Source organism: Nesoenas mayeri (genome assembly GCF_963082525.1).
Source record: "Nesoenas mayeri genome assembly, chromosome: 16".
Classification (NCBI taxonomy): Eukaryota; Metazoa; Chordata; class Aves; order Columbiformes; family Columbidae; genus Nesoenas; species Nesoenas mayeri.
Genome location: NC_137562.1, coordinates 5629764 through 5657510, shown reverse-complemented (window position 1 = coordinate 5657510; position 27747 = coordinate 5629764). Strand labels below are relative to the sequence as shown.

The following is a 27747-nucleotide window of genomic DNA, read 5'->3' as shown; positions in this document are numbered from 1 at the left end:
AAACAAAACAAAAGTTTCTCTTCGGGAAGATGAGTTTGGCTGTTTTGCATCTGTGACGCCACCACAAGCCTCTGATCCTGCCTCGCCAACACCACACGGAGCACTGCGGGGACTTGCTGCAAAACGCTGTAAACTTCCTCAAATCAGTAAAATTGGGCTGAAACCAGATGGGAAACCTATCAAATTTCACACGCTAGGATTTTGTAAATATTTGTCATTAGAGACAGATTATTCTAATAAAGTCAGATTCACTAGAAGACAAAGCTGGAAGGATTGATTTTTATTTAGAGGAAGCCTCGCAGTTTGTGTTTAAGCTGCGTATTTAAATAGGCAGCTAGCTTGATAATGACATCTTAGGAAATGGAAAAAAGATTCTTGGAGATACATAACTTGTTTAATTGAAACCATTAGTCGTACTGGCAAACAGCTTCAGATTTCTGTTCTGTTAATCCGAACAAAGTGCTGCAATTATGACTCAATACATAGTGTCCTCTAGTGCTACTCGCCCCACATTCCCAAAGTATAGAAAGAAAACAAAACTGTTTTCAGTTCACAAAACATTCCAAGCTTCTATCCAGAATACTTTTATTATATGGTTATCATATACATCAGAATTATAGCGGGAACATTTACAAGAATGTAAAGATAGTTCAGAACCTCCATTATTCACATACACACTAACTCACACACTCATTTTGCATGTCTGGTCAGTAATCAGGTGAATGATGCACAAAATTATTGCTTTGTGAACATACACCTCAGATTAGATTTAATCTTCAGTGGCAAGAATTTAGATATGAAAAAAAAAGTCTTAAATACCCTGTATAACATACCTGTGCATAAACCTAAAGATATGTTTAGCTTACCCATAACCTTTGAAATACTTACCAAAATTAACATTTGAAACCCATTTATAAAAAAAAAAAAAAAGTATTAAAAAGTTCACCATTATTTACAAATCCAATTAAATTACACATAAATAAATATTTACATTCAATACACTGCTTCCCTTAATACACATTAAGCCTCCCTGGAAATAATTTTTGGCCTTAATAGGCAAAAAAAATAATTAAGAAAAAAAAAAGTTATGTGCCTATTCTTTCAAGTTTCCCCCCCAATTTGAAAACAAGACAATATAAATATGAATAAAGCTGCAATATCCTTAGACACAGAAAGCAAATTTCTAAAAGCGTTTTCATTTTGTACTGTTCCTTGTTAAAAAATACCAAGATAGTATCCACTGCAGCCAACATTCCTGCAGTTTTCAAAAGCCTGAATATTCCCATAAAAATAAGCATGGCAAATGCCACCAGATAACTTTCAAATCTAGCAGGATTTTAGTACTCTCCTATGGCAATCTGAAAATAAAGAACAAAATAAAATTTAGAAAAAAAAAAGAGCACAGAATAATGATACTATTTTCAGGTGTTTATAAAAAGTTTTAATGTACATAAATCTATATACCATTGTGTAATACTGCTTTATTGTTATTGTTGCATTTAGAGAGAATGAAACCCTGAAACTGTATCAGATAACAAATAGGCTTCCGTCTAAAATCTGTATCTTAAAACCTATACACGAAGCTGGTCACCACTAGATACTTAGGTGTGGAAAAGAAATCTAAATATATCACGTTGTATATTTCCATCAAAACCCCTTTATAGCACCACTTTTACAGCAAAGATTTCAATACACTTGTACCAGGTACTTATCTTCTGGTCATTCCTTCCACAGATCAGGGATACTGCAGCTTTTAGAAAGACTTGTCTCATGGATCCAGGGGGACTGAAGATCCTGAATAAGATGATTAGGTTTTTTTCTCCTTTTTTTCCCCTCCTTTCTTAAAAAAACAAAACAAAACACAAATAAACAAAAAAAAAACACCAAAAAAAAAAAAAGAACTCGAATCTCTATGTTCCCCCTGGCAAGAAGATCCCAGTCTGTGTTTAGGAGGAAGAGTTTAAAGTCTGGTTTCTCTCCTTTTTACTTCCTGTGCTTATCCATTTTATCGATGGTTTTGTTGGTTTCTGCAGGGCTCTGGTCGCCAGCGTTCATGTACGTTTTGTCTGCTATTTTTAATGCTTCATTTAGGTAGTTCTGGACGGATGTCATGGCAGCGCAGATGGCAGCACTCCCAAAGCCATGTGTGATCAGGCTAAAATGAGTCAAGCAGCCCTGGATGCCAGGGTCCAAGATGGGACTGGGTCTCGTGTTTCCAAGAGGAGTTCTGTCCTGAGTCAGGAGGTCTGTGAATTCCTTGCAAATCTGCCTGCGAGACACAAAGCGATCACACTTTACACTGTGCTGGGAATTTATGCAAAAGCAAATAAAGAAAAATAATTAAGTCCATCCATATCAAATTTTAAGCAGTTGTGTGGGCATTAGAATTTTCAGAAATTCATTACTTCAGCAGCAGCACTGCCTGACATTAAAGCCTATTTATTAGCAGCAGCTTTGGGTGAACATTCTGTTATATCTGTGTCACAGAAACACATGCACACTGCAAAATAATCTTTCCACCTCTGGTGTCTGGCTGGCTTTGCATCTTTTGCTCTAGATTTTAAGGCAGAAGTGGGAATTTAAGGCTAGTTTCTGCGAGAACTTCCAGAGCTGCACTTAAGTGATTTAGAAAGACTAAAAGCAGCTGAACAGGAGATTCAGTTTAGTTGTGTGTATTATATGTATATGCCCTCTTTAGGGGAGACCTAGGCCCTGATCCTGCAAACGCTAACACACATGTCTGGCAAAAAATGAATGGTTAATAACGCTCAAGCATATGTTGTTTGCTGCTTGTGAATCTGTCCCCTTGATGGGATTTCACAGGAGCTGAGCAATCTTAACAGAATCATCACTAACAGAATTTCTCAATCACAAACATCTTCCAAAAGATTGTTATCAGTGTTAATAACAATACCAACAATGGTAATACTGAAAAGCAGAAGGAGCAGAACTCAGTAAAAAACATAAGGTTCAAGCTATAGGAAAGAGGGAGACGAGCTATTTTCTTGTAAAAGGTCTCTCTTTCTGGAAGGCTCGATTAATTCAGCAACAGGAGTGCATTTCACATGCCTGATCTGAGCCTAAAGTCGGAGAAACTCTTGTCAGCAGTTTAAGCAGGCTTTTCTCAGGTCCTCCGCAAAGCGAGGATGCCATCAAAAGCAAAGAATGACACCAACCCAAACCAGAAAACATCTCAGACCAGAAGAGATCATGAACTGAAGGCTTTGTTAAACCTCAGCCTGGGAAGGCTGGGGGACAAGGGGACAGCAAGCACTCCAGCCCCTGGTTTAAGATAAGTGCGAATCAACACAGGTATTTCCTACTAGAGACCCGTTCGGTACCCGGTTTATTTACAGGTACAAGTGTCCACAGAACAGCCATAACAAAGCTTCTCCTTTAACCCTTCTCCCCTGTTCATCAAGGTTTGCAACAGGAATTTAATTAGGCACAAGTATTTTTCACATCTACCAAAGGCTGGCTTCTCACTGAACTATAAAAATATTCAACTTTAACAGTGAAAACGGACTATCCAGGGTCCCATGGGGGACACTCCTGTGCTGCTGCTGCCATGGAGCGGAGCCCAGGACATGGAGCAGAGTCTTCCCTGCATCCAGGACAGCCCCAGTGACTTTTCTTGGAGATGCCCCTTAGAGGTGGGTGAACTATCTCCTGCTCCCAGTCCCACAGTGGTTCCCAGTCCCACACTGGTTCCCAGTCCCAGGCCACACCTGCCCTCCAGGTCCCCACCCCGTCAGATCCAGGGGCATCTTTTTCTTCAGCTATCCTGGCACAGTTGAAAGGCAAAGAGAACAGAACTGGTGCAAACTGCTTCAGAGCTACCATCTAGGGTGGTTGTTATTATTATTGGTTCACACTAAAAATAACTTCTGCCGTAGCTGAATTCCAACCAAAACCAAATAAAAATAATTGCTTCATCTCCCTAATTAAAATTACACATGAAAATGTACCAAACTGTACAATCACAGATACTCATGGTCAGACAAAAGCATCTTTTTAAAAGATATGGAAAAAAAAAAAACCCACCAAAATCCAAGCCTAAAACTTACTTTGCAGCAAGAAGCATATTCTTCCTGTTTGCCATTTCATTGCGGCCCATGTGTGGTCTAGTTAAATATTCGGCCACTGCTTTGGAAGGAAACTCTGTCTCACAAACGTAACCAAAGTCCCGAGCAAGATGTACAGCTTCACCTGGTGTGGGCAAAAGGGAATGCTCATGAAATGTCGTTACATCTATTTATAATAAGGGGATCAGGGAAATTAAGCAAAGTGAATTTTTGAAGTGTATTTTAGAAAGGGACACTATTTTACCACCATACTCATTATTTTCTAATTAATAGATCAGTGTGTTTGTAAGTTTGCATCAAAGAAGAAAAGAAAAAAACCCTACGTGGTGACTGCTACAAAAATGAATATCTTGCCTTTATACTGGAAAGAAAAATTTGTGTCCTTATCTAGATTAACTGCACAAAGACTAGACCAAGTTGTCCACTGATTTTTTGAAAACTCAGCAACTAAATTCCACTTTATATAATAAAGGGTTTATCAGTTTGTTGTATTTTTTAAATACTTTCCAATAACAATTTCATTTCCTATAAAAAGATGTTTAAGGTGTATAATTAAGCCACTTTTTTTTTTTTTTTAAATTAAGGCAATTTCGTCAGGCTTCAAAAATAAATGGATTGGCATGAACAGCATGTTACCTGTGCGCATGTGCACTCATATACAGTCTCTTAAACCCGGCTTCCCAAGAATGGTTTTAAATGGAAGCTGCTATAATGGGAGCTGATGTGGAAGTGAACCAGCAGTATGGTAGTATTAGGATCATTTTTCACTTTTGCTTCTATTCCTACTAAATTGTACCACTACCAGGAGCTGTTTTAAACAGAAATACAAAACATAACCAACACACACATATATATATACACACACCCTTCAAGTCAACTTAACTGATAGAGGGTCCACATAACATGTTACAGATTAAAGGGGCTCCAGTTTCCTATCAGGAAGTCAAAAGCTATAAATCTCACTTTATACACTTGTTTATTAGAAAAGCTTTTGAGGATACCGCTGAGGTAGGGCCAGGCACTGGAGTCGACTGCCCCGGACTTTTCAAGTTTCCCAGTAGGGAACCGAAGCTACTGATGTGACGAGTTTCACCCCTTTTGCCTTCCCTGCCTGTCACTGCACACACCATTACAAAACCCGAAACAATTCATCCCCCTCTAGAAACACAGACTGGACAAACTGACACTTCAGACACCTTGGGGTGCAGGAATTACTGCATCCCTGCCAGCATCCCTGCAGCGCAGTGAGGAAGAGGCAGAGGAGCTGGGTTGGTGCAGATACAGCTCTGAGATCAAGGGCTTAGTGATCAGATTTGAAGGGAGAAGGAGAGAGGAGCCCCCCAAAGGCAACACAGCTGTTAGTTGCTGCAATGTCCCCACCATGCGCACTTTCAAATAAGCAAAAACCTCCTCATTACATTCATTGACTTTGTAGCTTTTCCATGCTTTGCCTAAAGGATAAAAGCTATACACAAGGGGAAAAAAAAGTTCATTTTTTTAAAGACACATTCAAGACTGACCTTCCACCAAAGATGTCAATAGTGTCACATTTGCAGCTTTCCTTCTACCAGCAGGAAGATTCAAGCCAATTTTATCCAGTTTTTCCCTTAATGACCTGCCACCATTTTTTGATTTGGCTCTGTAATTAAAGGGGGGAAAAAAGGCTTTATTTATCTTCAGGGAACACTTCTTTTTAAAGATGAGAAATTCCAGTTACTGACATTCAATAGGGTTCTAGTGGGGGGGAAGATAAAAAACAGGCTGTCTTTTCAAGTGACCTACTTTTTAAATGCTTTAGTATAAACCAGCCAGGGTGAAACACAGCAGGTCAAAATTAAAACATTTCAAACTGCACTGTTGAAACCAACAGCTGTAGAATGATCACAAGCAAATTAAGTGTATGCAGAAAAAAGGACATATAAAGCATCCTTGTAACGATCAATCAAGACCATGAGAATTAATCCAAAAAATCATTCCATGGGGAGACAGTTTGTCACAGGAGTAAGAAAGCTCCATGAACAGTTTCTTGAGACAAAAATCCAACTTTAAACAGAGAACAAGAATTGCTGTCAGAGCTGTTAATAGCACTTCTCGAGAAGCAGCAGAAGTGCAAAGAAGTTTTCTTTCCAAAGCTATTAGGATTCAGTGTCGTTCGGCTTCTTAAAAATCAGAAATTGGCTAAAAGGCTTTTTCTTGGCTCGTTATGCTAATCTGGCTGCTCACACACACACAGAAGTGCAAGAAAAATCACGAACAATGGACGCGATGGGGATGGTTGTAAGGGAGCTGCAGGCTGCCTACCTTCTGAGCACTCCTCCTAGCAAAGAGGCGTTGAGACACTCGGGGGGCGAGAGCCGCCTCTGAACCTCTGCTACTGTCACTTTGTATTTCGATGTGGAGCTCAGGAGGGAAAGTCTCCCCGGAACCGAACAAAATACTTCATTGGGGTTTATGACCACTCCAATTAATCCATCCTTTTGGCAGGGGAGGCTCAGAGCACTGTTTTTCGTTAAGGAAATGGGACCTGCGGGAGGAAGAGGGAAACCAGGTAATTTTATAAAAGGGAAAAATAAATAGGAAGTGGCAAGCATATTTCCTTTCTCCAAAAAAAGATCAGGAGATGGGATTTCGTTTTGTGTTAAATGCTCACGCCACTGACCCCCGTGTCCCCCTGCAGCACCAGGTTCGGCTGCAACCAAAAGGTCCCCACAGCTATTCCCGAACAGCGGTGTTTTGTCACACTACATTTCAAGAAGCTGCTGATCTCAACTAAGGATACTTTTTTAATAACGCACAAACTTCGCATCTGTGAAGCAGCGTGCTGCAAGTTAGCAAACCCGTGCTTATAAAAAGCCCGATACAACTACAGACTTCAAATTAGCATCTTTCAGCTACTGTCAAAAACTCTTTCTGAGCCGGGGTAGGGAGAAGCCTTCCAGCTCCTGCTGGGGTCCATCTTCCACCTCACACAAGCAGAGTTTAGAAACCGCCTCTGGAACTTAATCCTGACAAATTCATAACAGACAATCCAACAGAGAGAGGGATGCAGCCCAGAAGAGAACTGAAAGTAAAACGTTTCTCGCTAATGGCTTCAGCCTTTAGGTGAATAGGGACAACAAAGGCTTTGCAAGGAGCAAACCACAGATCCAGCTTTTCCCTCCCCTTGCGAATCCCCGCCGTTACCCCCCTGCGTTAATGTGCTGCTGGCTCACAGCACCGATCCGAAAGGGTTAAAGAGCGGAGCTCGGCCCGCTCCCCGGAGGGGGAAAGATTTTTCAGTGGTGCATCTGACAGCGAAATTATTCTCCCATGAGCTAAACGCAGCAATCAAAGCTCTGACAAACACTTCTGCTTTTCCTCAGTTAGGTATTTGTTTGAAGTCTTCAGATGAAACTTCCACTGATTTTTTAAAGCACAAATTTGTTTAAAAACAAAAGCAGGAAAAAAAAAAACTAAATGACTGTAAATTGAGTCAATACGTCTTTCTCCTTCCTTAAAACCTCGGCTAGAAAACCATTTCGATCAAGATAAAGCCAAGCAGGCTTATGCCAGCGAACTCATTCTCTTTTAAAGTCTGGAAAAACGTTGAATTAAAAAAAAAACACACACACCAAAAAAGCAAACACTTCCAGCACTAGCAACAACAACAAAAAAGCGGCACCGTGTCTTTTTTACACATGGGTATTCCAGGACAGCATTACATTCGGTCCGAGGTCCTAGTTTCGATTAAAGCCACACATAAGAGCAGGGACACTCCGTGCGGGGACGGCCGGTGTCCCCGAGGAGTCACCCCCGGGTTCGGAGCCGAACCGGGATGGCCCCGGGGGTTTGTCGCCAAAGCCACCTTCCCCCAGATGGCTTTGGAAAAATCCACCGACAGAGAGAATGTAGTAAAAAAATCCTCCGCCCTCCCAATCCGAAAGGATCCGCATTTTAAAAAGATAATAAGGCGTCAGTTCACCGGTGCATCATTAAACTTTAAACGATTGACAAGGAAAAGTAAACTGCAGTGCCACCTTACTGACCTTTTCTAATTACTGTCTGGTCGTGCATTAGTAAGTGTTGATCTTCCACATTCTGGAAAGAGAAAGGGGAGAAAGTTTCGCACCTCGAAAAGCTGAGAGGGAACGGAGCCGGGGGGGCTTTTGGGAAACCCACTCCACCCTGCGTGTCCCCATTTTAAGGGCAGAAGGGAAGAAAAGGCGGGTTTCGCTCCAAGGATGAGGATGGGGCAAGCCAAGGTGGGATGTGCAGAACAGGACGGTGCCTGGATCCTCAGCAGAACGCTCGGACATCTCTGCAGCTGGAGAGCGCCTGTCCCGCCCGCCTCCCGCGATGAACCGGGCGGCCCGGGGGGGCACCTTACCTGCACCTCCTCCATCTGGTGGGCCATGTCGTGCAGACCCAGGTTATCGGCCAGCGCGGAAGTGTCCAGCCCGTGCCCATGGGGCAGGAGGAGCTCGGAGCGCCGGTACGTTTCCCTGCGGCCGCCGGCGGAGCCGCTCTCCAGTGCCGAGAGGTGAGGGACGAGACCGGGGCGGGCGTGGGGAGTGAGAGCGGCCGGGTCCTGGCTCTGTCGGTTGGGCCAGGCGCTCTGCTGCTGGCTGGGGGGCGGCGGCGGCGGCTGGTGGAGCGGGTTGATGGAGAAGGGGTCCCCGAGGTGGGAGTAGGGGTCGCTGGACTGGGAGTAAGGCAGCGGCTGGTACGGGGGAGGGAAGTAGGGGGGCTGGAAGTCGGAGGCGCCCGAGTGAGAGAGTGGCGGAGCTGAGCTGTACAGGTGCTGACTGACGGCCGAGAGGTGCGGGAGCCGCGGGTTCCCGTTGCTGCTCCCATCGTGCCGGTCCTGGAAAGCACAAAAGGGTGGGGGAGAAGGGAGGCGGCCGTCAGCGGGGGGCTGTGGGGCAGCAGCGACAGCCCAGACCCGGGAGAACACGCCGGGCGGCGGCACTTGCTGGTACCGGGGAAAACGGGAGAGCCGCCCGGCTCCTGGCTGGGCAGCCGTCTCTTTTCAAGGCACTTCGGCTAAGGAATCAGCCCCACTCCCAGGGAAGAGATTACAAACCAGTTCTCACTGCTCTCCTCATCACAACTACAACACGCTAACCCTCATTCTCGTGCAAATCCTTTAAAGAGTCATTAAAATTAGAAAAATTCAAATCAGCGACGCAGCCCCATTTCCGCCACACTGCCCCGGTTGGGTCAGAGACTCTGATGCCGGGGACTGCGGACTGGCTGCTTAAGAGCCCTGGGCAGAGCAGCCCGGAGGCCCTCGGCACCCAGTCCCTCCCCCACGTCCCCGGGAGCCGTGCGGGACCCACAGCTCACGGCTGCCGGAGCCGCAGGGAAGGACGCGCTTCTCGCTCCAGCCGTCCCATCCCTGCTAGAATCTCCCCCGATTTCAAATCTCAGGAGTCAAAGCTCAAATGTCTACAGTGAGCTGATCCAGGGATTTAGCAGCTTCTGGCTTCACGGTCATTAAAATAACAGGACTAGTTAATAAGAGGTGAATGGGGTACCAGTGGAGCGTGAAGCGGGGACTGCAGCTAATCTGTAGGAGGCAAGCGGGCGCACCGCGACCAATGGAGCCGCGAGGGTGGGGAACGGGGGACACAGCCGCTTTCGGAGAGATCAAAATCCGGGAGGACCTCGCGAGGGGTGGGAGACGCTCCCGCGGAGAATAGGAACGTGGGAAGGGCCGCTCAGGGCACTGCCCGGCTCAGCCCGCAGCAGCTGGTACCTGCCGGGCGGCTCCTCCGCACTGCCCGCTCCTCTCCCACCCGGAGCGGGGCCTCGCAGCCCGGACTGGTCCGGCAGGCTGGGGCACGGGGCTCCGGCGGGCTGGGGGCTGCCCGCTTCTGCCCTCGGCCCCGGTTGTTGCTTCTCCTGCCCCCTCTGCCGGGGGACACTTCATCGGGGTGATGCTTCATCGGGCGGGCAGGGGATGCTGGTTCAGTTCTCCCAGCCGGGACTTTCACCCCGTTTTCTTTAAGAGTCCAAAAGACTCGGGAAAAAAAATAAAATTCGCACCTCCAAGGAGAAAAAAAAAAGAGGCAAAGCGGGGATCTTCATTCAGGAAGGGACAAATCCCACACGGCGGGGAGGCAGGAGAGCCGGGCGCCGGCTGGAAGCGAGCGGGGAGGGAGGGGGGAGCGGTGGAGCTCCGCGCTGCCCCACGCCGGAACCCCCCTGTCCCACTCGCGACCCCTCCCCGCACTTCTCACCTCGCAGTCCTCTTCATACTTGACATTATCTGCTAGTTTCCACAACATGGCGTCCAGCGTCCAAACCAGGTGTGTGGTGTCGAAAATAGACGAGAGCTCAGCCCCCCCTCCACGGGTGGTAAATCCACGTCGGCGCTCGGGAAGAGGAGCTGCCCCCCGGACGGAGCTCAGTTGGCAGGCATGAAGGCAGATGACGGACTAAACCTCCACGCTAATGGTCACTTGGGTTTTTTTCCCTGCTCAGACGCCCTTAATGGCAATAGGATTATCATAACTCCTCCCCAGGGATGGCTTGGGAGCCGCGGCCGCCAGCCACTCAGGAGGGAGCGCGCAGCCCCAAGCCACTCCTTCCGCGCTGCCCTCCGCGCCCGCGCAGGGGTGGGGAGGCGGTGCAGAGCTGAGCCCTCCCCCCTTCCCTCAGCACCCCCCGAGAGCTCGGGGGCTAGTCCTGGCCCGCGGGAAGGGGTCATGCGTGGACATTCCCACCCACACTGCAACGAGGCTGCCTCAAAAAGGCTTCCCCCCCCCCCCCCCCAACAAGTGTTCGATTTTTTGGGGTGGGGGAAGCAGTGTCGGGTGTCCCCACCTCCCCACACACGTGGAAGGGCTTTGCTAAAATCCGCGTGGGAAGGCGCGGTGCCGGTGCGCCCACGCTCGGCGAGTCCGGCGACTTTTGGGGGAAATAAACTGGGAAAAAGTCCTCGTTGCAAAAGCGAGAAATTCCGAGCGCCAGCCTGAGCTCCATATGCATAATTGTCAAGAGTTTGAATTACTGATTACAACTTGTAAGCTACCAGTGTTTAAGGTATAATTTACTTAATTATCCGACAAGATTATTGCAGTTTTGTTGAATCTCTGGTAGGTAAAGCAGCACTGATTCAGCGTCCCCGATTCAGGGCTGTTTGCATCGTGCCACTGGTTCGTCGCATCATTATTATTTTTATTGTTTTAACGAAAATCCCGCCTGTCTAATCTTTTCGCGCAAACGCGGGCCCGGGGAAGCAGGTGGGAGGTGAGACAGACATTTTCGGACGCCGGGAGCACACTTTCATCTAAGCTTAGAAAATACTTCCCTGCCAAATTGCTACCTTTCTGCAGCCATTTGATCTACGCAGTTATGTGTGTCAGACAAAATGAACATCGTTCTCAAACGCAACGACTTCTCGCAGTGTTTTAAGGTGCATCCGTGTCACTGCTCATTTACATGAGAGGAGCAAGTGTTTGTTTATTGTGGCAGGGACAAAAGATGACCCTGGACAGTGCTGGCTGCGGAGATCTGGGCTATCAGTGCCCTGAGACCTGCTATTAAAGGCCCGAGATAGACTCACGTCTCGAAATTTAAACCAGTTCACACTTTCCTCGCTTTTTTCCTAAGGATCAGAGAAGGAAAATAACGAGAATACTAGTTTCAACAACAACAACAACAAACCCTCACGCACAAAAATTAAAAACACTCCATCCGACTAAATGAATGATCTAAAAATAAAACTGAGGAGGACGGGGGTGCTGGAAGTAACTGTTGGAGGTGTTATCTGCCTTATCTAGCACGCAGGTGCTGATTTGCAGCAGTTGCATTAAGCCCATCATCAGCAGAGACTCCGCATTATCATTTTTGGTGGAGTCTCTATTTATTTTTTTTTTTTAAACGACAGTGTTTTTCTTCCAGGGATGTTTCTTTGAAATGCAGTTCGCGACGATTATTAGCGAGTGTGCTTGCGCTGCTCCTGGCGTCATTAAGACTAGGAATCTAAATAATAAAAGACAGGGGGAGCTTAAAGTTCATTTGTATTAAAGGGACAAGACGGATTTAAAAAGAAACGAGGAAGAGAACCGTCGAGCTTCCCAGGTTTGGGATCAGCTCTTCTTCCTTTCGAAAAGTCCCTGTATTGCAGCCACGTTGGTCATTTTTATCATAAACTTAGAAGCAAATTTGTCTTTCTGCTCAGAAATGTCACACTGAGAGACGACCATGGTTTTCTCATTCTTTAGAACTGGCAAGGTTCTGAACACCTTCATTTTGTTTCCTTTGGTGGCCAAAATCACGATAATTAATTCAGTTTCTTGTTGTGTATATGTATGTTTATAAACAGAGGAGTGGAAGAGGATGAGGTTTTTAGAAGAAATTACCTAAACAATCCACTAAAATAAGCACTTTGCTTCCTAGAAAACAAACGGAGAAGGCGGAGAAGAGGCTTAATAGGGGGAAGTTTCAGACAAACTTTCCCGTACATCCACTTGCTCCTCGGTCTGTGCTCGCAGCCGCGCCGGCTGCCAGGGACCGGCAGAGGGGTCTGGGCTCCGCGGGGATCGAACAGCCGGGCGAGCCGAGGCCGGGCCGGGCTCTGCCCGCCGCATCTGCGGAGTGTCCGCACCGCAGCGGCTCCTCCGCGTCCCGCCCGCCGCCGCGCAGGTGATGCCACCCCCGGGGCTGAGGGAGGCTCCTGCCTGGGTGCTTCTGTCGAGGGATGTATTGAATAAACGCCAAGGCGAACAGCCCGGCATCCGGACTCAGACCTTTTCTGAGAGGTGTGAGGGGGATAACACTTTTTGAGACGTTCCCCCCCGCCCTGCAGCGGGGCTTTCCGCAATCCTCTCCGTTTACACGCGAACCGACGGAGAAGTGGGCTGCAGCCACCTGCGGAGCACACCGGTGGCCGTTGCCTCCCCCGCCCGGCGGAACTGTCTCTTTCCAGGGGACTCCCGGACACAGGACAGGCGCGGGCAGCCGGGATACGGTACCTCCCTGCACACTGCCTTTGAGACACCGGTCAGAGCTGTGCATGACCCGAAGAGCCGCCAGGGAGGTGGCTCTTGACAGGTGGCACCTTTATTTACTTATTAAAAAACCAGAAATTTGTTCCCTTACTTCGGGGACATCCCCTGTTTCCGAGGAGAAGTGGTTTCTTGCTTCCTGGGAGTTTAGTTCCCCCGCACACATCTCTTTTTACGAGGATGCAGTTTCCCATGGGGGACCATAAAGCACCCCCAGGTGTGAACACACTCGGGAGGGCAGCCAGAGCCTCTGTCACATTCAGTGGTTTTCCTATTTGGCAGCAATTAAAAGAGAGCGTGGGGATGCTAATTAGTTACATTCCTCTTCCTCTAAAAATTATTTAAACACGCAAATATCTGTATCATTAATGAGGCTGCAGCAACCTGTCCGGATTGTCGCCTCGGCTCCTGCAAAGCTTTACAAAGGGAGCTGCTGCCCCGCGGCCCCGGGAGACTTTCCGTGTAACTTCCACAGCGAGTCCGCGGGGAGGGGCGGAAAGTGGGGTGTCCGCCACCCCCTCACCCCACGCAGCTGCGCAGCCCGGAGGGGCAGGACACCCCCAACCCACGGCCGGGAGGGGCAGAACCGCCCCCCGCTGCGGAGGGTTCCTACTCAGGCGGGGTGGCTCCCGGGGGTGTGTGGGGGTCCCGGACCGGGGGGGCCGGGACAAGTACAGAGGTACGTACTTGCCAGTCGATCCTCCCCAGCAGAGCCATGGGGCGTGCGGTGCCGGCAGCTGCGTCCGTGGCGGAGCCGCGGACACCTGGGCGCGGAGCAGCGCGCCTGCGCACCGCATCCGCGCCCCCTCCGCCCCCCGGCTTGTCTTCCCCCTTTCCAAACCCCGGCCCCTGCAGCCCCCCTGCCCCGCGGGCTTCCCAGCCCCGGGAGAGGAACGAAGAGACAATCCTGCTGCCTCGGGGCTGCCCCCGCCAGGATTCATTCTCAGTGGTTTCCTCGCACGGTCGTTCGCCGCCGCTGGACGGATCCCACCGAACCGCGGCAGAGCAGGGACATTTTAAGGTTTTTGCCTCTGATCCGTCGTTTCTCCTTCCTTTACGGCTCCCCGGGGGATGGGGATGTGTGTATGTCTATGTTTTCCGGTGGCTGCTTGCACCGGGAGCATCCCTGACCGACGGGAGCCTCTTCGTCGCCCTGTGCACCCTACGGTGGGGGCAGCGGCCGCCCGGTAGGCGCTGGCTCCATCTCACCGCCCCGGCGGGGTCCGAGCTGCCTCCACCTCCTCCGAGGCTCCCGCATCCCCGGGGGTTGGAAACGTCGGACTCCAGCAGGGCTCTGGGCATCCACATCAGTATTACAGCACTATTTGAGGTCGGCGGCGGAGTCGACACCTGTCGGGGGCTTCGAGTGTGTCAGTCTCAGCCCTCAGGCCCCCCACAACCAAGATGCTGGGGAGTGGGTTGGGGATGCGCCATCGAACGCTCAGCACCTGCCCAGCTCCTGCCTCCGTTCCAGCCCCTGCTTCTGCAGGAGGCGAGAAGAAAGCGTGCCCACAGCGCAGCTGGCGTTTCCCCAACCTATTAATTTGCTTAATAAACACGATTCCAGCTATGTTTTCTTCCTGCTCCTTCCCGATGGAGCTGGAGGAGCAGAGTCCCCTGGCCATAGCGTGCCCTGAGCCTGCAGCGGAGAGCATGTGTTTAGCAATTCACGGGCAGAAGTGACAGACACTGACACCAGGCACTTTCGGGCCCTGGGTTAGATGCTGCGTGGCATGTGGCAGAGATTCAGCCGCGATGAGCAGCTGCCTCGGGCTCTTGCAAGGAGTTTCTCTGGCTTTTATGCACAAGAAGTTTTGTGGAGCTGGATGGTTCGCGGCAGGAGAGGGATACCTGGGAGGCAGGGAGTTCAGACAAGCCTGCTTGCAGCCACAGCATGGGACAGGAGTGAGGAAGACACAAATTCCCAGCCTGTCTCTGTTCTTGAGGGAGGGGATGACCACAAATGTGACTACAGCTGCATTTACCTCGGTCTCCTTGTTCAAAAAACAAGGGTAATAATCCCAGTGCTGGTGAGAGCTGGATTCTTATCAAGTAGGACCAAGGGAGAAGTGGAATCCCTGAGACATTTGGGTCCCTGCTCAGTGATCCTGAGGCACCTCCCCAGGGCTGTCACATTTTGCCTGTAGGGGTGTGATCATTCTACCCTGCAGAGATGCTCTGATTTTTTTTAATTATTATTATTTTTTTTTTTATTCCCTCCATTTTATGTCCATTAGAAGCAGCAGTGCCATGAACTTCATTATTGTTCACCAGAGTGCTGCCTCCAAAGCATGGGCTGTGTGTAAGTGAACACAAGTTGGTTACTGCAGGCAAACAAATAAACACCAATCAAAACACCACAATGCTAAATGTGAAATCAGGGTTAATATATTTAGCCAGGCTCTTTTCTGAAAGCAAAACCATAGACAGGCTCTTGGTACAATATACATAATTCATACTTCAAAAAAAAAAGCCTTGGTGGATCATACATTCCTACAGCTAATTACCTATACTAAAATAAGAAAAAGACAAAGACCCAGTACCACAAAAAGAAAAAAAATCCCATAGGCTAAAACAGCAGAAAAACAAATATTTCAAATACAGCCACAGAAATGAGCTGGAAAAACATTGTTCAGCCCAATTCAGGCTGTAGCTAACACAAATCTTTCCATATAAGCCTCACATTCCTTTTGCCCTATTAGAAAAAGAAGTGGGAATTGTCACTTTGCTGTACTTGCACAGTAAAAACATCTGTCAATAGATTCTCTTTTTATCCTTCCCTCTATTTTCAGGGTATATGCAACCTATATGATACTTTAAACGATGCACCATGTTTTAAGGAAACAATTGCTGGGGTACAACGGTGATAGTTTGGGGAAGGTTTCTCCACTGACAAAAATGAGCATCAGGTACAAAAAGTCTTTTGCACCCCCAACCTTGGGTCCTGCAGCTTGTGCACCTTTAAGGGTGTGTTAAGAGTGATTCTCAAAATATCCGCTTCTCTGCATACATGCACACACACACACACATAAGTTTAGAATCCTAAAAGTTAAATTATCCAAACACTTTCAAATATAAAGGAGTTCAGAAGAGATGTAGGCAGTACCTGTGAGCTAGGAAGGGAATTTACAGAACAGTCAGATGCTTTATTTCTACTTACCTTTCACTCTTCAGTGGTCTTAAAAGGGTGATGAAATCAGTAAACTGACCTCAATGTCAGGGAAATGGGTCATGTGAGTTGAAGCTGAGGATTTACCCTGTAGGCAATTTAAATAAGAAAACAAATTCAGTTACTCTTTTACTCCCATAGTCCAATTTCTTGAAAACTCCTGTTCCCCGGCGGCTTCCATCGAAGCTCAGTTGGACAAAATCCGAAATGTATCATGTATTGGGGAAAAGCTTAGAGGGACAAAATAATTAAAGACAAATACAAAACTCCCAAACTCTTTGGCTTTCTTATCACTTGGCCGCAAAGAAGAGCACAAGGACACTCTCTTCCCCTCCATGTCCCCGTTAATACATTACCACAGGTGTTTGCTTAATTGTGATGCACTGGAAAATACAGAGGGTTTGGTGACAGCACATTTTCCCCTTTTCCTCCTGTGTGGTGTTTCTCCATGGGTGACATGCTGGTGAGCTGCAGCACAACTACATGGCACGATGAAGCAGAACTGAGGGGAGGGAAGTAATTGAACTGCTGGCAAAAATTACATCAGTCAAAACTCTACATCTAATGCACTCTGTCATTTATAATCACACTAATAAGGCACCAGTGAAGGGCTGTCAGCATTAGAAAACATCAGGTGCCAGCAAATATCTGCAAATTCTTCCAAACCTGTTCCAAGCTGCATTCTCAAGGACTTGATTTTGCAGGTGTTATTTGCAGAGACAGGAGTCCAGGATGATGTTGCACAGTTACTGTAACAAATAAACGCAGGGTCAGATTTTCTTTTTAATACCTCTGTTTTTTTCCATGCAAAATTATTTGCAAAATCTCATGCAGCGCTACTGAAAAAGCACAGAAGAGATACTCTGAGGTGTAATAATTCACACTACTTGGAAACCTCTTATCTCTGTTCAGCTAATTGCATGAGGGTATGATTGCAGACGACTGCAGACTTGGGGTGTCCAGATGATTTTTCCTGTACTAAAAACCTGCACTCTTTGCTATTTAATAACAAAACAGAGGTAACGTGATTCAGGGTGCTTCGGTTTGAATCTGAATTCAAACAGCCTTTCAGGCACCTTCATTTTTGGGCTTCCAGCCTTTCCTCTGTCATCCTTTTTCCCCTCTACTTGCTCTCATGCACCCCTGCTCCAAGATTTCCCATCACTGCTGTTGTCAACAGAGCTTTGCATAGGAACACCTCTGATCAGGCAGCTATGGCTACATGCCTTATCTCAAATATTGGGGTTTTTTTGCCTATGCTACATTTCTCCACATTGGAGTAGTGAAAAGTGCCCAGAACATACCAGTCCAGCAAAAACTAAGTGTCATAACAAAGGTATTTGTTGGATTTCCAACCTCTGGTATAGTTGGAAGGAGTCAAGAGTTCCTGTCCCATGGGATTTAGGAGCCACAGTCCAAACCCCACCGGGCAATACAGTTTAACCAGCTTTAAAACTCCTGCTGCTAGTACAAAAATCTGTCACTGGAAAGAACTAAGTCAGTATAAATTCACTCTACCAATACAAATATATTTAAAAAAAAAAAAATAAAGAGGCCACTGTTAACTTGTTACCAGCAGTTTTATGCTGCTTAAGATGTCTTTTCCCCATACCACTGCAGGCAGGCGTGGTCCATCATGCTACCACCAAAACAAATCTACAAAAACTCCAGAGCTGACCCTAAGCACACACTTTGACTGACTCTGCAGAAGGGGAGCTGTAGGTCCACACCTGATCCAGGTCAAATTTATACTGTTAGACGACTTGGTGGTCCAGAGAGCTGAGATGACTGACTGAGGGGGTGGCCTTAGAGAGCAGCTGAGGGCAGTCTAGGAAGGGGTGTGAGAAGAGCTGCTCACACCCTCTGGGACACAGGGAAGTTTTGCTTTGGGGAGCCACGGGGCAAGGATCTGCTGGGGAACAAAAAGGTACTTAGAGGACAGGCAAGGCAGTTTGGTATCCGTGCAAGGGGGATGGTTGCCTTTGAAAGCCAGTGCTGAGAGGAGAGGAACGAGGCCACCTCTTCCTTGTGCTGGGCTGCATTAGAATTGAAAACAATCACAGCAGCGAAACAAAACCAGCTCAGCTGAACAGATGCAAATCCAGCGGCAGACACAGGCTCAAACCAGGTCAAGCTGCACCCATGCAAATCACGGGTTATCCCAGAGCGCGCCGTGTCCATGCCGAGGGTGTGTGCTGGGGCACTGCCAGCGTGACCTGAACCCCAGCACAGGTCTGGGCTGTTGGGCATCGCTTGCCCTGGGAGAGAAGCCGACAAACTGCCCCACACAGGCACGGTGAGGGTCTCTACATCTCCTCACCAAGTGCCGAATGCACGGTGAGGGTCTCTACATCTCCTCACCAAGTGCCGAATGCATCTCTCCTTGGGGACTATGCCCATCCAGCTGCAGAGCTAAGCTGCGGAGAGAAGACTGGCTAGCCCGAGGGGAGATTTGCCAGTACAGCTAGACCGATAAAGCACTCCTCTTGTGTAAACACGGAATACACCAGCTAAAGTGCTCTTCTGTCAGCATAGCTTATCCCAGCATAGTGTTGGCAAAGGAATCCTTGCCTGCGTTTCAGCAAGACTGTAAATCCGTTGTAGCGGGGTTAGGAGCTGCTCAGAGCAACATCACCACAAACAGCACAAATTTCTTCACCAGTTCAAGTTTGTTCCCAGGTTTCCAAGTCACAGTGTTGTTCTCTCTTCCAGCTGGGACATGAAACCACCGCAGCAGCCAGCGAAATATGGCCATGTGGTCAGGGTCCTCCAGAGCCCCCAGTGCCATGGGAATGTCCAGGCTCCTTGTCCATGCCCAGGACACCAGTTGCCACTTAAGCCTCTGGCTTGTTCCAGCAAAGACAGCCAAAGCTCACCAAGCCTGCAGTGCCTTCTGGAGCCCAAACTTGGCCCTGCTTAGTCATAGTGGCATGTAAATAGTCACAGGGAGCTTTGCAATGAGCGGGAGGCAGAGATGAATTCATGCTTCTGCTGCCATGGCTGTTGGGCAGTGGTGACTTCCCAGGAGACTGGGTAAAAGAGCACAGTCCACTGACTTGTCCATATAAAACTGTTAGCGCAAATGTGGAGGGGAAGGCTCTGAGTACTTGCTTTTTTAAATCCTGAGCTCTTCCTTCCTAAAAGCTGTGCCTCAGCTTCCCTGGAGAGTGTGTTGTACCCACAAGCCCAGTCAGTAGTGAGGACCGTGCCTGCACACAAGCAGGGGCGAATTTACACCCCCAGCAGTCTGGCTGAATGTCTGCCATGCTCTGCAGGTCTTCGCCGGCTCCACACCACCTACACTGGCATGCAGCATGCTGGCTTCCTCTCCCAGAAGTCTGGGGACTCGGTATTTCCTTGTTTATAGTGGGCAAGCAGGAAACACGGAAATGTAAAGCATATCTACAAGCTGCAAACACTTCCAGCTCACCCAGCCCCAAGCTGGCCAAATGTGATCTGGGAGCTCCAGAAGAGCTCACAGCACTTGAGGCACCAGTTCCCCACCAGAGCAGGGACACTGGTTCCAGCAGAGCAGCAGCTGGTGACATTCCAAACCTGCTGGGACACAGAGCCAGCTCAGAGCAGGCACAGAGAAAGCTCCACTCTCTGCAGACGTGCCCAAAGGGTCTTGCTCAACACAGGAGAGTTGTGATGGCAGAGAGGTGATGCCGGCTCTGCTGAGACCCGAGCTGCAATCACAACCTCATCATGTCCCTGGGACATGGAATGTCCCCGTGTGGAGGCTGCTGGCTGTGTCACCCTGTTTACGCTCTGCAAGTGGGTTATGGCACACGATTCCCCACACGCGTATCTCGCCGGTGAGACTGGACCATGCTGGAGACCTTCAGGCTCCAGTCTCAGGACTGTCTACTTGAACCATGCAATTGATGCTCCTTGTAATTTTAGCAGAGCTGGTGCCATTGCAAATGCCATTCTTATCTACCTAAGTACGGATCCTCTCTTGAATCATTAACAATGTCATGTAGCAATTTGTTACATAAGCTCATTAAGTTTTTTTAATGTATCTATGTTAATAGGAACATAAATATGTAAATCTTAATTTCAAACCTGTTCCTGAAAGCATTAGCTGGGAAACTAGTCTGAGAAAAAGCAAACACAGCCCAAGAATACCCAGGGACTTATTCAGGGTTTAGGTATCACCATAACACATGGAGCAGGAATTGGGGAGTCAGGATGCCCAAATTATGCTCCTTGCTGATCAGCTCTGTGACCCTTTAAAAGCACATTCTCAGCAGAAAAACTTCAGTTACTTTGTATTGTTCTTCCTTTCCTTAGCCACAATACAGTGGCAAGATACTTTTATTTCTATTATTTTTTCTGTTCTTGCAGGTGCATAATTAACACAAATAAAAGGACTCTGGCTCTCCAAAGGAAACAATGACATTGATTGCAGCCCAAGGATCCTTAAAAACAAATAAAAAGGCAAAGTGCATTAAAAAAGTGTATTTCATCAATATTATTTTTCTGCATCATTTATAGCAGTAAATACCTTTTCAGTGTATCCACGTTCAGCTTGATGCTTTTAAGTTGGTGGGGTAGCATGTGAGAACATTTACACATCTCATGATCCTGTCCGGATGGGAACAGTTCAGTTACTGAGCTCTCAGACCAGGCTCACCTGCCCTGGTCCCTCCACAACAGCTTCACCAGGAGCAGCTGTATAAGCTGTATTCATTATATAGGCACGTGAGATATGTTTATATAGCTATTGATACGTCACCACAACACTCTCAGTGCCCACAGATGGAAGTAAACATTAAATTACAATGGTATGAACTTAGCTGCTCCATGTTAATTCTCTGTGTAAGGCTGTGCTGCCAGAAGATGCCAAATCCAGTCTGAAGGCATCTGGGTGCCAGATGAGCAATTCCATGCCCACATCGAAGAAAATTCCCTCTGTTGGTTTGATTTTATTATATTTTTAAGGGGTGAATTGGCTGCGGTGGTGAAGTGCCTACTAGAGCGGGACAAAGCATCGTGCTGGTGTATATGCTGCGCCATGTGCTCCAGCTCAGCAGAGATAAATGTGTCCTTGCCCTCCTGATGCCCCTCAGATGTGTGACGCTGGACACCACGGATGTGTCCGGACTCACTTGTAATGAATGATGATGGCTGCTCTTCTGTGGGCAGTTGCAGCAACACTGCTCACCAGTGCCAAAAACTGGGGAGGTGGGGGGAGTGCTCTCTCTTTCCTCTCATCTTTCTCCTTCTTTTGGGCTCCTAGCAGCAGGATCCAGCTCCTGGCACTTGTTGGACCCTTCCATGCTTTGCTTCTGTTTTGTTTTTTTTTTAATTTCCTGGCAGATTAGTGACTTAAAGTGGCTCATGGAGGACTCCCCTGGAGACCAGACACCCAGCTCCAGCCTTCATGCCCTCTTGCTCCACAGCAGCTTCTGCATTGCTTTTCCATGCCAGCCACCCAGGTTATTAAAATATACTTCCCTCTCCCTTTGCCTTCCTTGCCAGGTAAAGAGGGAGGCTGAAACTCAGCTTCTTTAACAAACCTTTCAATGTGCCACAAACACTGCAAAACCCCTTGGGTAGAGAGTGTTCCTCTTGACATATATTTATATATTTTTATATAAATATGGCAAATCATTGGTGCTAGGCTGTCCTGACTGGCAGATGAGGATGGGTGAAGGACTAGGAACCTTTCCTGCTCTCTCGCAGCCTCTGCCAGGTCAAGAAGACACCTCGGCTCAGCCCAGCCTGGTGTTGATTCGAGCCAAAGACTCATTGTCTGGGGCCAGAACAGGTAACAGGGAAGGAATGGGCCTTTTATAAGCTCTTTCTGGCACTGTAGCATTGCTTGGAAATACCTGTCGTTAAAACCAGCCATTTCTGGCCATTGTATTTGTGAAAAAAAAACCCAACAACTTTATTCTGGGTGTAAGTGAGACTGGAGGCACCAGTCCTGAGCCTGGAGCCCAGAGGCACAGAGCAGCACCCAATGCATCCCAGTGCGGGGCTTTCACATGCAGATGCTGCCAAGTGCTCTGCAGCCCCCACCCCTCCAAATGGCCATCTCGTGTCATTGGCATCGATCGTGGCATATTTCAAATTGTTAATTAGGCAATAATGACCAATGGGAAGGGCATTTCCTGGCTGTTAACTGGAGACTTCTGACCTGGAGGTCAACATCAGTCACCCAGGAATTATTAAAAGGTGGTGGAGGAGGAGGAAAAAAGGCCAAGAAGAGCAAACCCCTCACCTTTTTAAGGCGGCCGGCGCTTCTCCATTGCACAACCCAGCAGGGAAGGGGCAGGTACCTGTGTCTTACCTGCACTAGGGCTCAGGCTGCAGCTCCCTGGGCTGTTCTGGTCTCTGCCCCTTTCTTCCAGTTACTTTCATTTCCCAATTAATCTCTGTGGTCCTGAAGAAACGAGACATTAAATATTCAAGGATTATATATATATATTTTTTAATATGGCTAAAATGTGAAGACACAATTAGCAATAAACTGGGCTCCTGCTGGGCCTGTGTGTACTAATCCCTCCCCACTTCTAAAGAGATTTACACCTACTCTTCTGGTTTAAAATTGGGACCTTTCTCCCATTTAAGCCTGGTGCTGGCTCTGCTCTCCCTTACAGGTGGCTGTATTTCACTACAATGGCTTCTCCAGGTTAATTAAACTAATGTGAATTACTGTATTTCCTAAGGGGTGACCATATGAAATACTGTGTTTGTGTTTCTACAGAGAGAAGCACCAAGTGCAAACTACCAGTGGTGAGAGGGCTGCCAGCGACGCATCAGCCTGCCCAGCCTGGCCCTGGGCCAGAACTCGTGGGCCAGGTCTGAAGGACAAGTAGCAACGAAAATTAAGATCTCCATGCCCTACTTATCCGCATAAGATTTGGCAAATGAACACCGCTCCAAATAATACATTTAAAAGAGAATGGAAAGCTAGAAGGGAGCAAAGAACTGGTCAAAGTGATGTGTGTGGGGACAGCCCCCTGCTTGTCCTTGCAGGGAGGATGCTGGTGGCTCCAGGGTGGTGGCCCAGGCTCAGGTTGACACCTGAGTCACCAGCTGGTACACCAGCAGAGGGCCAGCAGCCGGACACCATGGCTGGGGGACTCCTCCAAACCCTGCATTTATTTCTTCAAACTTTTATAGGCAAAACTCCTTATGACTGTAGCTTGGTAAACACAGGCAATAAAAAAATAAAATAAATAAGAAAAGCTTATACACACGAGTGCAATTGTTGAAGGCAGAGCTGCTGCAGCTGTTTGTTCATGAATGGAGTTGTCTAGACAGATTTGCCAGTCCTGTGGACCTCCATGGGTGAGACCTCTTCAGACTAGGAGTAGTAAGTGATGTTACACAGGACTAGATAGGATGTTTTAAATCCACACACTTAACTCAAAGTGGCTTTCATGGTCAATATTATCTTTTGGCTAAGGAAACAGTGGCAAGATAATGATACAGAGGAAATTGTCACATTCAAAGCTTTGAATGTTTGGACTTCTGGGAAAAAATAAAACTACCTAAAAGCTTGGCCCAAAACTTGTAGTCTTTTTTTGTTGACCTATCCTTGGCAGATCTGCAAACAGGCAAGGATTTCTGCACCCTGGTAGAAGCAGGTAGAGTGGGGCAGCACAGGAACTCCATTGGGAGCTGCCTTGGTGAGAAGATGACCGCCATGAATCCTGTAGCGTTGTCATCTTTGGCTTGCAGCCTTAACTAGAATGTTTCCTGAGCTTTACCCATGCTCACAAACCAAGCTACAATCTTGGACAGAGAGATGTGAACACAGAGAAAGTCTTGCTCCCATCACAAGACAAGCAGGTTAGCACTGAGTACCACAGCTCCCTACCTGTGGACAACTCTTCCTAGAATGTTTCCGGTCAACCAGTAGCTAAAAATAATGTTGAAAAATGAACCCATTCAAGCAAACAGATCTTTTTTATAACATAGTATTTCCTATTCTTTTTCGCCTGAGGTATTCTCTGAACAGCCCTGTTTAATAAGCACCCTATCCAAATGATCTGTCAGATCATCTCACCTGGATGCAGGCACGAGTCAGGGTGTTCCTCCCCGTTCCTGTCCAGCTTCATCTCCCATTCCCAGAAAAAGCAGGTAAGTCCTGTTATCCTGTCTGGTAAACCCTGATTATTCACTGGGATTTTTCAAGCCACTCATGATACGTTGGCCTCAGAAGCACTATAATACGAGTGGCTTTTCTGGAACACCTCTTGGGGATCAAAATTCACCCACTTTTTTTCCCTGGGTGATATTATTCCCTGGAGTGGGTGTGTTAAACCAGCAACACCAGCAGGAGAATGAAAGGACCTGTTATACTGTGGTGGAAGGAGGTTTTCCCATTCTTCATGAGGAGCATAAAGGCCTTGAAACTTATTAGGAATCATACAAAGCAGGATTTATATGCAGCCTAGATTGATGAGCTGTATTATGTTATCTTAAAAAAAAAAAAACCAACCAAAAAACAAACCCAAACACACACAAAAAAACCCAAAACACAAAGTGATCCACACCCAGCACAAATCTGGGTAATAAAGGCTTTTAACAGACAATTGCTGCTTGTGAATTCTTTACAAAAATATTCCATCCTGTCTCTACAAAAGGTTGGTGAGGAATTTACAAACGTCCTAATCCCCCTCTAATCTTTTAAAATGCTGAGCTGTGATCACACAGGCTGTTTCGTGATTATGTGTCTTCCAGGGCTTGTTTGGATACTTATTGAGAGATGCCAACTCACTTTTGTCACAGAAAGCCAAAATTCCTTGATAGGTTTTGGTTGCACTGTACATTCTTCTGAAAGGAAACCTCAGCCATCCCCATCCTGTCTGACGCCAGGGCCACAGCTTTTGGGGACAACCAGGAGCTCTTCTCCACGGACTTCAAGGGGAGAGCAGAGAAACTCCTCTCCTTGCTCTCGGCTCAGCTGCTTCTCCTTTGCAAGTGGGACAGCAATGGCTCACCTCATTTTTTAAAACGTTTCAGGACCTACATAGGAAAGGCTCTAGACAAAAGCACAACATGTTATTACAGTTTTCGGTGGTGCCTTTAGCAAGCGCTTAATGGAGACTATGGCTGGTTTAAGTTGTGTGTGATATTTCTATGTGCACAGATAACCAGGGCAGAGCCGACTCTTAACTACTCATATGTGTTTAATTAGAGCTGCATTTTTAATCCTTTTAATTTGTATCTGTTTCTTAATAACCTCAGCTTGGCAAAGGTTGAAAAGGAATAAGTTTCATTTGAATATTGGGTAAAACTTGGTAACAGTAGGGCAGATGGTTTAGCAAAAAGGTTACAGCATGTTCTTTAAAGACTATGGGTAACAGTTTGGCTCCATTAAATTCTGGAGCTAGCTAAGCTTAGGTTTTCATCCTTTGAAAATCATTTCAGAGAAGCTTAATAAAAATACACTGGAGATCAGTGTATCATCCAAGCCTGCTATGTGAAATTTAACTATATCAATGGGGTATTATTTGCCTGTAATCTCAAGGCAAGTATGATCACAGCACCATCGGTTAGCTTTCGCAGCACCCTTCTGAAATCTTAATGCAATCATGTCATAAATTCATATTTAACTTTTGCCCAAAAGGAGAAAAAGTCGTTGCAGACTATTGCAATACCTACTGATGAAAGGAAAGGTTAAAGAAACCTACAGGATTTCAGCTCCAAGCTGAATTAGTGAAGATAGTTTCAATAATCTCCACATCTTGAAACCAGGGATAATAGAGAGGAATGAACCTCTTTCTCAAGCACTTGCTGCTTTGTTTCAGATAAATTTGAAAATTGATTTCAGAAAATAAGACCTGTCATTCAATACACTGTAACTTTAAAAGCAGAGTAGATAAAATCAGCAAGTTTTAGTTGTAAATACTATCCTGAATCTTACGCAGCACAGCGGTGGAGCTCAGCCCTGCTCAATATAATGGGGAGACAGACCAGACACCTGAGCCAGGTGCGTCCTGGTCTAGAAGGGAGAAGGCAAAGAGATCACATAAAAACACAGTAACTTTCAAAGAGGCATTTCAGATGTATGCTGTGACACAGTCTGTTTCTTGACCCTTTTCCTGTGCCATCAAAATCCAACATTTTGGTGTTAAAAGTGACCACACTAGAGAATTGTCTGTGCCCGTCAGGCAACAACTGTTCAAGCTCCATCTAAAATATACAAACAGATTTTTGCTTGTTTTGGTGCATGTGACTAGCTTCTCATGGAGGCCAGTTCTCAGCATAGTTAATTTTGGTGGTCTCCAGACACTCTCCAGCAGATGCTCGGTGTCACCATACAGTGAATAAAAGTGTTTTTCTTTGTTATCATGCACAGATCACTTGGAAAAAGCCCATGAACCACAGAGGCTGCAGTGGCTGGCTGGAAAGCAGCAGCGTAGATCAAAAAAAGGCCAAGCGTGAAAGGAATGACTTGATTTGAGCTGCAGCAAATCGCAGCGTCCTTATCCTCAGGACAACTACCGTACCACCAGCAGCAACGCAAGCTCACAAATAACCTCATTTTTCATTTCTGAAGATGTAAGGAGCTAAACTAATTCATAGTCCATCCTCAGCTTCTGCTGCTGCTGCCCAAGTCGCTGCAATGAACCTGCTCATTGCTTCACTTTTGATAGGATTCAATACAAATTCTCGTTCCAGGTGCAGAAGGCTCACTATTGCTTTCAGACAGCATTCTTTCCCCTGCCAGTGCCGATGCCTATACCTAAATTAAATATAAAGGCAAGTCTCCGCATGAAACTTGTTGCAGCTGTTGCATATCTGCACTAATTGATCTTCAACAGTCGTTGTGCGAGCAGCGTGTCTGCACCACTTTGATTCTCTCTGACTACTCCAATTTGGCCTCCGATTGTTGTGGTCACATAGCACTGGGATGTTTTGAAATCAATAATCGGTGCTCTGGTCAAACTTCTTGCTCAACATTGCTCCATGGCTGTGCTGTTCGTGTTTGATGGGATATTTCATGCTGGGTATTATATGATACTTCCCAGAAGGCATCAGAGTTCTCAGATGAAATTGTATAGTTTTCATAATTCATTTTGTTCATCCCATCACTTATTAGCTTTCATATGGACCATTTTCTGACATTCCTGAAGAACAAGGGTAATCCTTGTGATCATGAAATGCCACCTTCCTAGAAAAGCACATGAAGTTTACCACAGCAGCGGAGGGTCACAGTGGCTTTGTGCAGATGGATATAGGGCTACTGAGAGTTGCAAATACCCTGCTTCCATTTATACTGGAAAAAAAAAAGCCAACTAGTGCGATACTGGGAGTTCAGCTGTCAAGAAGGACCTTTAATCAAAGAGATCGCTCTCAGAGGGGGATTTTCACAGTAAGACATACGGCTACTATGTAGCAGGGCCTGGCCAGTAAATATACTTTCTTAGAAGGTAGCAGGTGGTATGATCCCATCTGATGTCCTTGTGTTGGGGTGCAAAACAGTGTGACAGACACAGCACCTTCAAAATCTCACATTTGCACACGCAGGGGG

General features: G+C 47.0%; 1 protein-coding gene across 1 annotated transcript; it reads right to left on the bottom strand.

The window, feature by feature from the left end:
* Positions 1 to 470: 470 nt before the first annotated feature.
* Positions 471 to 10354, bottom strand: TFAP2C (transcription factor AP-2 gamma; the record flags this gene model as incomplete). The annotated part of the gene is made up of 7 exons (XM_080354606.1): positions 471 to 2269; positions 4068 to 4209; positions 5606 to 5724; positions 6387 to 6609; positions 8111 to 8162; positions 8452 to 8928; positions 10307 to 10354. 7 exons carry the CDS (start codon positions 10352 to 10354, stop codon positions 1984 to 1986), a joined length of 1347 nt encoding a protein of 448 aa, XP_080210732.1. The 3' UTR covers positions 471 to 1983.
* Positions 10355 to 27747: the final 17393 nt, after the last annotated feature.